The following is a 14,689-nucleotide window of genomic DNA, read 5'->3' as shown; positions in this document are numbered from 1 at the left end:
AAAAAATTCCAACAGTTTGATAACTTATTTTTATTTCATATTTGAATATAAATCTCTGTCAAAATAAAAGGCCTAAATGATAGACAAAGAAAATCAGACATATTTACAGAATTTATAAAAGGAAACAATTTCTCTTGACTTTTTTTTAATTTCATACAGGGGATTTCTCTGATGCCTTTGTTAATGTTCTGTATTTCTTTTCAAATTTACAGGACGTAGGAAGGGAGTACATTTTATAGACATTTGGATCTGTGTTACGAGTGTTGACATAAAAGGCAGGTGGCCTTCAAAAACATAAGGCTCCACACAAACCCTCAGTGCACACAATGATCTAAGCACACAAAAAAAAACAAGAAAAAGAAAATCTCCACCTTTCATTGGATTATTTGGCATGTTGAATGGTTTTAATGGTACAGAAGCTGTTTTGGCCCCATGTTTGGGCTCACAAGCTGCCGTATGGCAAAAAAAAAAAAAAAAAAGGCTGCAGCTAAACATAAGTCAAATATGACAATAAAAAGAAAGTTTCTTAGGCAGAGTACATAAGGCTGAAAACAGTGCACTTCATACTAACTCATACCGCCGCATCTGACACACACACACAAAGAAAAAGAAAACTGTATACTCCAGTCTTTTTTGGCATGGTTTTCTGCAGTCCAACAAACATATCAAGTTCAAACTTTTTGCACAGCAAGCGCTGAGAGCGCCGTGAGCCCAATTCAGTTTATGAAACAGCCTGACTCCAGCTCTGTCACATTCTGACACTTGTGGACGAGGCTGGAAAATACTGAACCTCGACCAGAGTAACAAAAAAAAAAAAAAAAAAATACCCAACAAGTTGAAAGGCTCCCATCTTTCACATCAGACCCACAAAAGAGGTAGGAGACGTGACCTTTTGAAAATGCGTATTGCTGGCATCCTGTGTGTTTGACGAAATATAACGCGTCAAGCGGTAGGACAAAAAAACCCCCAAAAAGAACAGAGGTGATAGATGTGTGTGCTTTATGAAACCTAGCAGTGAAAACGTTCATCTGAGCAAAACCTGTGCAGGTTGTGACTCAGAGCGCCGTGGCAGTCTGCTGTCCGGTTGGGTCTCTTCTCAAGAACAAATCGGCTGCAGGAGCCGATGAAGGAGGGCGGGGCGGGAGACGACACGGGTACGGTATAGTTTGAAGTCAGTCGACAACCAGCATGTCACATTGTAACACTGCTGCGACAGCACCAATTATAGAAACAAAAAAAAATAAAAAATTGCAAACGTTTTCACACCCCAGAACTAGTTCACCTGTAGTGACGTTACAACCAGGACTTTAAATGGATTTTATTGGGACTTTTTGAGACCAAGCAACACAAAGTAAGAGTAACCCCTTCCAAAAAAGGTCCATCTGTATTTAATTGCATTTCAGTATAAATGCCGCTATTCTGCTGAAGATTAATGACTTTTTTTTATTACAAAAAGCAAATTTTTGTAAACAGATTTGAAATTTTTTACCAAAATTGTAAAGCCAAAAATTGTAAAACTACATATGATTGTGACTTTTTCAAATTGTCTTTACATGCTTATCATTAATAACCTACACTTAAACATAGACAAAGAAATAGATTTGGAATTAATGTCAGATCTGGAAATAAATAAAAAGTGTCAATAATTTCAGAAATCTTACAGTCGGTCGTCATAGGCAACATCGTGGCCTGCCCTGGTCAAATTTGTACCGTCCTTCGTTTACAGCCAGGCGGCTGCACAAAATCACCCAGAGCTGAAAATGACATGTTTTAAACCTCTTTGTGTCGATCTATCCCATAAAATCCCAATAAATCCCATTGAAGTTGGTAGTTGCAGCGTCACTGAGGGGAGTGACTACTTTTGCAAGTGTTGTGAAGAAAATCTTCTGAAAGGCTTCACACAAACTCAAACCATTAAGATAAAGACATTTCTTAAACTTGTATAAGGCGTCCAGGGATCCAGCCTGGAACGCGGCCAGCGTCAGGACCAGAACTCCACAGCAAACACCAACGTCAGACTGTAGTTTTACCGTCACTCATTTATCCCGTCACATGAAACGTCAGTCTCACCTGGCAGCTCAAACACTAAGAAAGGCATTACTCACCCCAGAGGAGTGGAAATGATCAGATGATTGTTACGTTTTCATGTAACATTGGATTGGAAAAAAAACAACAAAAACAAAACAACAAAAATTCACTTTTCAGCTTAAAGCGAGTCATTGCAACAGAAAAGACCATCCAGTTTTGCACCAACATAAATAATGATTGAGACCAATCTAGACATGTATATATTTATATATGTATAGAAAAACAAGACATCAAATTATAAGTGTAATCAAATAAAAGCAGATGAATTTAACGGTATATAGTTAATGCATGATTGATTAAATTAGACCGTAAAGATTACAGTCTGTAAAATAGACTATAGCTATTCACTTTGCAACATTCATTATTTTCTAAATCTTTTTGTGATGCAAAAAATAAAGAAAAAAATAAAAAATAAAAAGATCCCCACATAAACCGTGCAGAGATAAGCAAAAGGCCAAAAGAGGCGGGCAGGGCGAGCCTTTGGACTGGAGAGTCAGCAGAGGGGCAACGAAAATGACTTTTGAGGGCAGTAGGAACTTTTGTCTTTTGAAATCAAGAACCCAGGGGGACAGATTTTCAGAGACGAACTCCGTGCTGAGTCGTCAACTTTAACCGCCGTCTTGGAAAACATTCACGGCTCCAGTTTTTGAGCCGGCTCCAAACATTCAACTTGATCTGCTATGAGAACTGAGGAGGGAAAACAGAACAAAACGAAGGCCGTAGAGCATTATGGGTAGAAATACCTGGTGTCGCTGAGGTTACAGTTATACGAATTTGCTCTCTTGCTTCACATGCTGCCAGTGGAGCACCTCCGCAGTGACTTTTTTTGTTTGTTTTTTTCCAGACGGAGCTACAACATAGCTATGCTCTCTGGGGTGCAGTTGAGGTGTGTGGACGTGCTGCTGCCGCCGGGGGACTTCAGGCCCTTGGTGGCCCCGCCCAGCGTTGACGCCCGGGACATGGGGTCCATGATGACCCCCGAGCCGTGCTGGCTCTGCTGCAGGCCGGCCATCATGGTCTCGGTGGTGACGGTGCCGAACTCGTAGGTGAAGGTGCCGTAGAAGACCAGGATGTCCACGGTGAAGACCCACTCGCAGATGGCGGCGGCGTGCTGCAGGACGAAGCTCTCGTGGATGAAGAAGATGCCGCCTGGAGGGAGGACGGAGTTAAGGAGGACAGACGCTTTCCTGCAGAGACTCGACAGGTAAATGAGGCCGTTACCCCCTCTGCAGCGTGATGGACAGGAGCAGACAGAGCCAGAGATGAGCTAAAGAACGCTACAGCAAGTCCTGTCTGCCGCAGGATATCAGACTTTATAAGACATACAGTCTCTAGAGATGTGTGTTTTAAATGTTGAATATATATTACATATATATGATATATATGATCTTATTTCTTGATCTTATTCTGCTGGTTTGAAACTCAGCAGGCGTCGAGTGAATTCGCTGCTTCCGGCAGCTTTAGAACGGCCTCTTCCTGAAAACTAACGCAGAGCACAAAAAACATTGTAGAAATGGACAGGAGGTGGTTCGTCACTAATGCTAACTCAGCAGACGGACCGACGGAGTAACGCACAGAACCGCCAACAAAGTTCTGAGAGAGGAAGAGAGCAGGTTGAGAAAAGCTAACACTATTCCTAAACTAAATCATTGACTCAACTACAGGATTTATGTCGACAAACAACCGAGGTCGTCACAAAAGCGACAGATCGCATGAAGAATAACAAACTACCAAGGCCGCAAACATCCCTGGTGAATAAATCAAATGCACCCTTCCACACAATATGTGAAACTTGCATTAAGGGTCTTTAAAGGTCAAATCCCAAAGGTTTCTCTCATCTCATCTGATGACAGATTTGCAGAGGATACTGAGGACCAGGGAGACCATGGCTCCCAGCGCCAGAGCCACCCGGAAGTGAGCCATCCAGTAGTCCAGGGTGGTCATGGCCACCCGGTAGGTGAGGACGCACTGCAAGCACACAAACAGCAGCCCTGCAGGAAACGCCACACCGGCACCCACATAATGGAGAGATTTGGCGTGATCAACCTGCGGGACAGAAAAACAAACATTTCATACCAACTAGATGATCTCAGTCAGTCAAGAGTCAGTCAGGACTAGAGTCAGACAACCCTGGTTTAAAGTCCACATCACACTTCATGTACTGCTCAGGATTACCTGGAAGTTTCCGACCATGACCAGACCGACGGCGTTGGTGCAGCCAGACACCAGTGCGCTGGTGTTGACCCAACACTGGTGGCTGTGTTCGATCACCTGGGCGTAGCGCAGGAAGCACACCATCACCACTTCGGGGAGGAAAAGAGGAATGTGCGTCAAAAACAAACCCGAAACATTTTAATAAGATCGCATTAATTATATGGTTTCACACTTGATAGTGTGGTGGACTCGGGTTGATTGAAGAACCAAACTGCAACATTTGCTGCGTTTTTAGCTGGTACTGTTTGCTTTCTCACTGCTCTGCGTGAAACAAAACAAACTGTTTGAAAGACCTGTTGACCTCCTCGCCTGTGGTGGCGCTGCATCAAGAACTACTGAAGGAAACGACACAAAAACCTCTGAAGAAGACGCAGAGCTCAACTTTCTTCTTCTTCTTGAAACGGAAATGGAGTAGCGTCAGATGTTGTAGGATTTCTCTTTTGTTTTGAAAAGACCACGAGCCATTTGCCCCGCTAGCGCTAGACACGCGTGTTGGTTTAGGTTGCATTTACCCACAATGCCTTGTGCTGTAGTTTGTTGAAGTAAAATAATACTAAAGGAATAAAAATGAATGAATGGCTGCCAGGTAGTAGCTTCCGACCTTCTGCTGATGCAAGACTATCCGATACGTTTCTCCAAAGCAGGCAGGATGTTCTCCCAGCCATTGATCCATCTAAAAGCAGAGCCTGCTTGGCAGCTGTGCTTGAACACAATAACCTTCCTGAAGCACAACGACAAGAGAACCAGAGCTTGACCCAAAAGACACTGAAATTTGGAGCAGCGAGAGAAAGGACGCGCGTGGAGATATGCCAATTAAAGGACGTCAGACTACAAGGAGGGCAGATAAACAGAAACCAGCTGGGAAGGAGAGGTGACTGGGATGATGAAAACAGCTGGAGTGAGGCAATCGGGCCCAGCGAGGGGGGAAAGTGGGCCAGAAGTGACTGGTGTTTAAACAAGACAAGAGGGAGAGGAGGAATAATGGATGAGGGCCCCGAAAGGTGCAGGCAGGGGGGGAAAAAAATAAAATAGACATGGGGAAGTGGAAGGAAAGCTGCATTTATTATTGATTAGACAGCAGCCGTATCTGGAAGTCCCATGGATATTGGCCGAAGTCTGGAGGTACCAGGCAGAATGACTGCAAACAGAGGAGACATTGAGTACTTTGCATCTCAAAACATATTGCCCTATTTCAGATTCGCAGTGAGCAAACAGTTCTCTTTTTACATAACAGTGATTGTGATTACCCCAGAGGTTAGAGGATGGAGGCAACTGGGACAGTTTCACATCGGCACCTCTAAATCACACTTTTTTGATTCATTTGAAATTGGTTTAGATGAAAACAAACTGAAGCAAGGCGGCTGTGCTCAGAAATGATTAACCCATTGCTTCTGTAAAACCACATAATTATTAATTAGTTAGCCGCCGCCAAGGAAAACGCCTGATGAGGCATTACCATCCATTTGCAGTTGTGCTAAGCTAACTTCCTGTCACGTAAATCCGTAAACGACCTTTAGGACGCCAATCCAACACTCTGAGTCTCCCTAAATAAATCTTTAAATCTCCAATCCCATCCTCAAACTTGGTAAACCAGAGCAGTCAGTCAGTCGAAGCGCGTCGGTCCGAATGAATTATTCCGGGCTCTTCCAAGATCACATTCCATTTTCCCCAGCAGCTTAAAGCTGAATTTGTGCGTCTGTGATCAATAAGGCGTCTTGCAGCCTGGGCAGCAGCTCCTTTCACAAGGCTGAATGAATGGAGACAAGGCAGCTGAATCAGCAGGTCAGGAGCACAAACACAAGGACGGAACATGCAGACCAGGGGCGTCCAAAGCGCGGCCTGGGGCCATTTGCAGCCCCTTTTCTGATTCTCTGTGGCCCGCCAGAACAGGTGGTTGATGCAGACTTTTTTTTTTAATGGGGCAAAATTACTACAGAAATTAACATTTTCTATCGGGGAAAAATATTAAGTACAATGCTAAATATTTGTCTTTTGGCAATCATATTTTATGTTCTTTCTTGAATTTCATGATAAAAAGGAGCACATTGATCAACCCAGTTATATTAGAGAGCCCAAATCTGTTAATTAATTTGGTTAACCTGGTTTGATATAGCGAGCATTTCTAAAGAGAGAGTGTCCCAAATCCTGTTCTTATGGCTGAAATAGGCTGAATGTTTTTTATTTTTTTATTTCATCCGAGTCCAAAAGATTTTAAAAACAGGATTTCTTTCAATTCAAATTCAAAAATAATACTTTACTGATCCCAAAAGGAAATTAAATGTTTAACTCGTATCAATTCAGATTCTTCAAAGAGTTATTGTGGACGATGACAATAACACTTTGGCAGGAGAGATCTCCTGCAGCAGTCTGTATTACAGTGAGTTTGAAGAAGCCTCTGACCGAAGACACCGTTTTCACAAAGAGGATGGTCAGGGTTGTCCTGAATTTTCTCGGTTTTATCAAGAACTCAAAAGTTCTGGATCTACAATGATTTAAACTTCCCTAATTAAATTACAATCAGTAAATATTAATATACTTAAATCGAATGCAGTTGTTGTGTGCGACATATAAATCACACTTATTTAAGAAGCTTATTACAAAATGTTTCTCAACAGCATCATTTGTGTTTGTGAGGCTGCGACTGCTATACAGTTACCTAAAGGAGTAGCAGTAAATAGTTCTTATTGTCACTTTCACTGTTATCGTAATAGTACCACAAAGTATCACGATAAAACTTCAAGTTCACATCAAGTTAAGTCTCTTATCTACATTTCCATTTTTTATCTGTTTTATCTGTTAAAAAAAGAAAAAAACTTTGTTTTCTAAATCAGAACCAGCAAGACCCACTAAAAAAACAAAAACAAAAAAAAAGTATTCATGCAGTGAAGATTAGTTGAGGACGTACCCATAAAGGCTCCAACGTTGCCAATCAGGCTGAACAGGCAGCTTTCAGGAGGGTATGAGCCACATTTACTGCAGGACAAAAAAAACAGACAGTCCAGATTTTACAACCGAAGAAATGCATACACACACCTCCACTTATCCTGCTGAACTAAGTGATCAAAAACAGTTTAGCTAAAACATATCTTGTTCTGATTTTATATGAATATGAAGCTGAGTTTTAACAAGCGCTTGAGAAGCAATATTTTTTACATAAAAGAAAAACAACAGAAAAAAGAGCCTCAGGTCCCATTGTGTCTTTCCCTTTGTGCTTGCCCATTGTTGGAAGCCTACAGTCAGATTCCACGAATTGGAGTTATGCAAAGTGTGGGTTAATGACTGACACAGAGCAGCAGCACAACCAGATGCTAATTCATGCCTGAGGCCCTTTCCGATACAATCTGCGGTTTGTGTTCTGAGACAAAGAGGAGGACTGCAGATGCAGAGGAGCCAAACCTGATGAGGGGGATGTCCTGGATGGTGCAGCAGGTCTTGGGGAAGCCTGGCCGGGGCAACTCCTCCGTGCATGTGACGTTGTAAGACCTGCAGCGGCGACACAATAAGGTCAGCTCACTCTCTGGAGGTACAGCGCCTCGCAAATGTATCGCATCCTTTAACTTTTTCCAAGTTGCACCAACTTAACGATTAATCAATCACTAAATTAGTTGATAATTTCAATAACAGATCAATTAATCGTTTCAGCCCTAAACACAGAAAACTCAAGATCAAAACTGAAATACGGTAGTGGCACCATTGTGCTGTGGGGCAGCTTTCTTCCGCTTTGACAGAGAAGTTGGTTAGACTTGATAGGACGACTGAAGTAGAAAAAGAGGGAAGCAAACCAATGAGAGACAACAAAAGGCTTAAGACTGAGGTGGAAGTTCACTTTCCAGCATAACGAGAAACCTGAATGTTTAAATTAAAGCGCGTTCCTTTATCGGAAAGGCCTAGTTAAAGTCTGGACCAAAATTTGACTGGGAATCTGTGGCAAGACGTACAAATTGAGGCTCACGCATCATGCAGATCACAAGAATATTTGAAAACCAATCTCACACCACATCACATCAAAGAAAGATGTTTAATGAATCATTTCTGTAGGGCTCTTGAATACATCTAAATGTTAAACAAGAGACTATTAAAAAAAAAAAAAACACCCACCAGTTCTCTACAGGACAAACATGGTGATTCATCACAGCCATCGCATACCTGCAGGAAACAAAAGGTCAGAAGTGTTAAAGGGAGAAACACATGGCAGACCCAATAAAGCTCAAAGTATAAAAAACAAGCTTACACTTAAAAAAAAACAAACATAAAATCTTAAGTATTTTTTTATAGTTTCTAGTGCAAATATCTTAAAATAAAACAAAACTAACTTTCACGAAACTATTCAGCACAAAATAGCAGCTTGTTTTGAATCAATAATTTCTTGATATTGATGAAGCAGCACGAGTTCAACTGGAAGATTATTTCACTAAACGCTGGAAAAATGTATTGTCACAATTAAATAATCTACCTGTGGAATTAGTGCTATTTTCATTAACATTATGGAATTATTAACTTAGAACAAGCTCCTATATCTCGCTGAAAAGCTACTTCTAAGCTAGTTTTGTCTCATTTCAAGTGTACGAAGATAGTTTTACAAAAAACTAAACTAAGGATACTTCGGACTGTGTGTTTTTGCAGTGTTCTCTCCCGGACAAACGGTTCACAGGAGTTAAAACGCAGACGACAGGCACTCCTCGGCCGTGACTCACACTATCCATATTCCTGTGATGGAGAAGGCAGCCAGGCTGACGGGCAGGACGATCCAGGCAGTCATTGGGCTGGCAGTGAGCTGGCTTTGTCCCAAGCATGGGGTGAGAAGGGGGCTCAGGGCTTTGGCGGCAACACGAAGGATGGGTCAGGTGGGAGCTGGGTGGGGGCGTGGGGTCACTGATAGTGGGAGACGCACACAGGGGGGGGCATGAGAGGACGTATGGGGTGGGGGGGGGGTATGGCACAGCTCCTCTGCTCCACGGCACCCAGCAACCAGCAACAACCTTAAAAACAAAGATGATTGGACACTTTCCGTTAGGCAGCTTTAATCAGGCAATACTTTCTACGATCGGGTGTACTTCTAACCATTTTTTTTTCATTTTTTACTTTTTATTGTTGCAATGTGCTGCAATTTGCGTGTTTTTTCCTTTCTGGGGAGAAACTACATAGTGGAGAAAAATAAACTAATCGGACATCGCAAAAAACAAAAAAAACAAAAAAAAGAAAAACACTTCCTCTTCCAAGTTTCTCTGGTCGGGCAGTTAAAGCCTCAGATTTCACCTATCGGTGCTGAACATCGGCATAAAGCCGGTTTACAGAGAAACGACCTCTGTTGCTTACTGTAAATTTAAAACATCCTGCAGGACAACTCCACTGCATTGGAGAGGAACAGCGTCTCCACTGTAAACCCAACACAACCCTGGTATTGTTGACAAGCGCAGAACCAGCAAAATCCCAAGGAAACACATTTAAAGAGACAGTAAAGTGCAAATAACCTACAAGTTGCTTTCGGAGGACAGCGTACAACAACTGTGGGGAACGGGTGATTCGTCAAGGGCAGTCAGTTGACAGTCAGAGCAAAACAGCAGAGCAGAGGTTGCATCACTCCACAGGGTGTACAGTTACAAACAAGTCCTCGGCTCAGAGGGACTATAGAGTGAATAAAGATTAACTTGCAGGCTTTACAGAGGGGAATCATTTTCTAAAAGTGTGTGAAAATCAAACTGAAGCTGTTTTATTGTTAAAAAAATTAAAAAAAGAGAAATGTTTTACTTCTGCAAAGCCAGACGTGGTAAATATGTTCTCGGTGTCGGTCACTTGTTTTAAGTTACAAAACAAGTGAGCATCACAACTTAAAGCTTGACATTTTGCTGCAATCAAGTAATCTTTAAATGCTGGTGAACATTTAACACTAGAACTGGAAGTTGTTTTCAATATTCAAAATAATTAAACAACAAATAAAATGAATTTAGAAGTTGAAAAAAAAAACTGTCCTTCAAAAAAAGTCTAGTTGAGACCGAACCACCAGACCGAACATTTTTGTCAGCTACTTTTTGGTGAAAGAGAGACAAAGGAGAAAATCAGTAAAACATGCAAATTCAAATGATTGCAGGTTTTCTTTTTTTTTTAATGTATCATGAGGTCAATTGATTTATTGCTTACTACACATGTAAATTGTTTTAGGAGGGGAAAAAACATTCAATAATGTTCTGCGATGCAACAAGTATTTCTTTTGATGGATACCAAAATCACAGTTGGTTTTCTTTTTTTTAGTCCCGTTTCTTCAATAATCACGCAGCCCTGGTTAAAAGGTACGAGGTTAATTGCTCCCTGACACAAAGCCCAATAACAGAAGAGGACAAAGAGTGTGTTGTCCCAACCTCCCAGTCCATCTGCCACATGAGCTCCACCATCTGCAAGGACACAAACGGTCCTTGAGTTACCGACGCCAGACCCGGCAGCAGGGAAGAGTTTCCTAATCTGTTTGGAAGATTATGTTTTTATAAAACATGATCGATCATTATTTGATAAAAAAAAATTTCTGAACAAGTGTGGCGTGATTCTTATAAGTTGTTTCCATAACTCAGAAGATTGTAGCAGCTGGTAGGTATTCAGCGTTATTTGCCTGTTTAGTTGTTACATCACCGCTGAGGCAACTCAAAACATGTGACAGATCTAATCTTTGCTTTCCCCCATACCTGCTGGATTTCGAATTGAGAATCTGTTCAAAATCTCAAAGGCATCCTTTGTGTTCCAGCCAGAGCGGTTCCTTGTTGTATGCGCGGGTTGTTTGTGCTGGTGAGGCTTTTCTTGGAGCCACATTTAACACTGGAACTGACTTTTAAAGCGTACGGCTGTGAGGAAAGGCCTGAACACGCGCTGCAAATTCCAGATGATTTACGACACGACGGCCAGACTGTGAACCCCGCAAAGCACAGCTGTGGGAATACATAAAGCGTACAATAAAAACATGCAATCTGCGAGAAGCAGCTCTGTTCCTGCTTTCTCAGTGCAGGAGAGGAAGACCGAGTCAAACATTATGAATGTATTTTAATACCGCCGGCGACAACAGCCCAGCAGGGTGGCAACAAGGATTTTTATCGCCTTGAAAGTGAGTAATGTAGCCGTGTTTGAGGAGGGAAAGGTGCATTTTACAACCCCAAAAAAAACAAAAACAAATACAAATCATCAGTTTCTGTTTAAGAGCTGCAATTAACAGCACTGAAACGTGATTTTAGTATTATTCTAGTAGAGGGAGAAAACGGTTTCTATGAAAAATCATTTCATCAAATCACTGCTGCTGAAAACAGCTAACTTTGAGACATGTTCCCTTAGTAACAACTTCCACACCATTGAGTGTTGCTGCCCTCCCCCAACCTATCAGCACTTACATATGCACTATTCACTGATTGCCTGATCAAGATGAGGAAGGTCTGGTTTCTGTAATAATTTCTCCTTGAACCACATGCATTTATTTATTGTTCCTACTAAAATAAAGGAGAACAAACGTATATTTCGCAGTATCATATTTTTGTTTTCCATTTGATAATTTTTCCAATGATTTTAAATCAGACAGAAATAAGGTTTTATTTAAATGACCAAACATTTTAAAGTTTGTTACACGCAATTACTAGGCTTTACATTGGGGACAAGTATTTCATATTTTCAAATTAAAGCTACTATGTAAAGTAAATGCAGGTGTTTACATCGGGTGGACTGAACAGACATGAAGGACAGTGGAGCCAGAGGATCAGGGTTACAAATCACTGCAATGATGCATTTATCACATTCAATCTAAAAACAGATTAAATATGTCTGCACATTTTCTGACCCCCCCATAAAATGTAGCCACACACTAATCCCTAGACTGAAGGTTTAGTTCAAGCTGCTTGGATGAGTTCTTTTTACATAACTCTCTTAATAATTAAGCTCACACACCTAGCAGAAACAGCAAAAACTTTGGGACTTAGAATGAAAGAACTGAACTGTTCAGTAAATGCAAAGGGGGCACAGTCAGACCCCCGACCCCAGCGCTGTTCCCAACAATTACACGCCCCTGTGTCTTAAAACATAAAGCATCCAAACAACAGTGACAAGATAGTTCACCAAGTACTTCAACCCGTTTGCTCGCTTATTTACTTTTATCAAGTGAAACAAAGCAAAGTGTGCGGCGGGTCTCAGCTCTGGAGCCTGTTGTGAACAGTTAACGGTCCCCGCTAGCCCCGTTAGCTCGCGTCGAGCTCGCTGGTTAGCTTGCACTTCCCCAGTTGTCTTGACTTGACTCTTGGCCGCGTCTTGATTTCCGCTAACCTACAAGATAAGCCGCTAAGCGGGATTCGCTCAGAGAATAACGCCACGACTAATACTTGGACGGCTTGCCCAGAAAATGAATGCACGCCTACCTTCCACCTGCTGTGCCCACAGCAGACCTCATCAACCTTGGTTTCCCTTTAAAAACATCGTTTTCTTAGCAAATGAAGCTAGCGGTGGAACTCATTTCCTGTTACGCCTGTCAAAATAAAGGAGGCGGGGTTTCTTTTTTTTCTTTCTTTTTTTTTTTTGAATAACGCTGCGAAACACTATTTGGATATTTTTTAAGACGTTATTATTTTTTACTTTATTACGTTTGTGTACATGTAAACTTGTTTTTTTCTGTCATGTTTTCACCGGGTAACAAAGTGTTTAATCACTTTCATCAGGAGGCAGGACACCTCTAACTTTTACACAAGAAAAGGGACCACAATGAAAACGAACTTTTTTAAGTATATATTTTTTACGTGTAGTTTTGCACTGTTTTCGGTCAATATGTCAATTCTTAATGCTTTTGGTGTCAGTGGCCTGACGCTTTTATTTTAGCACAATCCCATGATCTGATGCAAGTCAGTAACTTTACAAAGATCTCCCTACTTCCAGGGCCTGCTCTGCATCTTTAACATCAAAGTCTGTCAGATAATGAAAAGAACAATTTTGTACGTTTAAAAAAAAAAAAGCTCTTTGAAACATTTTAATTAAACTGTTACTGTTAATTTACGTTTGCAATATGCAGAGCAGCAGCTGCCCAAAGTAAGCTCCTGCCAGGGGTGGAGGTAGGGTTAGGAGTTTTTGAAATCATTATTATTATTTTTAATCAGGTTACACACTTCTTCCTAAAGCAGTTTCTATGCACTCGTCCAACTGTTACCCTCTTTAAAATTTAGATGTTTTTCTTGTCCGGGAACAAAAAATATTCAACCAAAACTGAATCCATCCATTTATTCTCACTGTGTGAGAGGCAGGCAATGATCTTGAATAGTTTAGTCCAACACAAAGGCTCACAGGGCAACTAACCACACACACACACACACACACACACACACACACACACACACACAACACACACACACACACACACACACACACACACACACACACACACACACACACACACACACACATTAATACCAAAAGCCTTTTTTTAGAGCGATTACACTTTTAAAATACAATGAACGTTGTCCAAAATAAATTGCGTAATGTAAGAAGTGGCTGGTTGAAGAATGAACTCAAATGAAGTCGATGAGCACATGTTTCTTCGTCATTACTAAGATGGCCTCATTGTTATTTGTTTGAAAGAAACAAATAACAAGAAGGCATTGTGGTGGAAATAATTGTTGTTTCATAACGGAAAAACCATCAACACAGCTGTGGACAATCATTCACAGCTATTATTATTTACTGTCAACACTGGAGAGAGTTTTCTTGAAAAGAGTTGTGAGGCCGCCATCTGCTGGAGGGTGAAGACATTGCATTGTGCATGATAAATGCGCTTTACTGTTCCCTTTCACGTTCTGTTTTCCAGGTTTTAAATAAGCAAGGAGAAAATGTTTAAATTTACCCAGCAGATTAATAGACACGTCTGACCAATATTTTCTTGGGACAGCCTTACAATAGTACTATTTTTCTGCTTTCGGCTTCTTTAGATCTCCTATGATCCAAAGAGGTTTTGCAGGAACGCCAGGCTTATTTCACCATCCAAGAACAAGTCTGCTAGGTTATTTTGTCAATCAAATAATACCTTAAAGTTCCAATGCATAATTTTTGGTCTCTTGTGTCTGTATTAGGGCTGGACAATAAATGAATAACAATATGCCTGTGATCAGTATTAATAGATCATACATCTGATCGAATATTCAATGTAGAGAATAGTCACAGAACTCTGATCCAGAACCACACAGCACTATGGGAGATGTAGGCAGAGGAAAGGCTTTAGCTGCTCAACCTGTGGATAAAACAGGAAAGGCCAGTTTGGCAGTATTTCAGATTTTAAAAAAAAAACCTACACGATAATTATCGACATCAACAATTATATGTCATATGAAAACATCATGATATGTTTTTCAGCCATATTGCCCAGGCCTAATTTGCCTTTTGATGC

The 14,689-nt window shown here is 41.2% G+C and overlaps 1 protein-coding gene across 1 annotated transcript; it reads right to left on the bottom strand.

The window, feature by feature from the left end:
• Positions 1 to 10: 10 nt before the first annotated feature.
• On the bottom strand, positions 11 to 12,745 carry LOC129373039 (transmembrane protein 150A-like). The gene is made up of 8 exons (XM_055050739.1): positions 12,681 to 12,745; positions 8,997 to 9,281; positions 8,401 to 8,448; positions 7,699 to 7,785; positions 7,208 to 7,275; positions 4,264 to 4,391; positions 3,957 to 4,134; positions 11 to 3,237 (listed from the first exon to the last, which is right to left on the bottom strand). The coding sequence occupies exons 2-8, from the start codon at positions 9,059 to 9,061 to the stop codon at positions 2,939 to 2,941; spliced, it is 873 nt and encodes a 290-aa protein (XP_054906714.1). The 5' UTR covers positions 9,062 to 9,281; positions 12,681 to 12,745; the 3' UTR covers positions 11 to 2,938.
• Positions 12,746 to 14,689: the final 1,944 nt, after the last annotated feature.

Source organism: Poeciliopsis prolifica, unplaced genomic scaffold (genome assembly GCF_027474105.1).
Source record: "Poeciliopsis prolifica strain line A6 unplaced genomic scaffold, Auburn_PproV2 SCAFFOLD031, whole genome shotgun sequence".
Lineage (NCBI taxonomy): Eukaryota > Metazoa > Chordata > Actinopteri > Cyprinodontiformes > Poeciliidae > Poeciliopsis > Poeciliopsis prolifica.
Note: the sequence above shows the minus strand (reverse complement) of the source record. Positions and strands in the feature narration are given on the sequence as shown.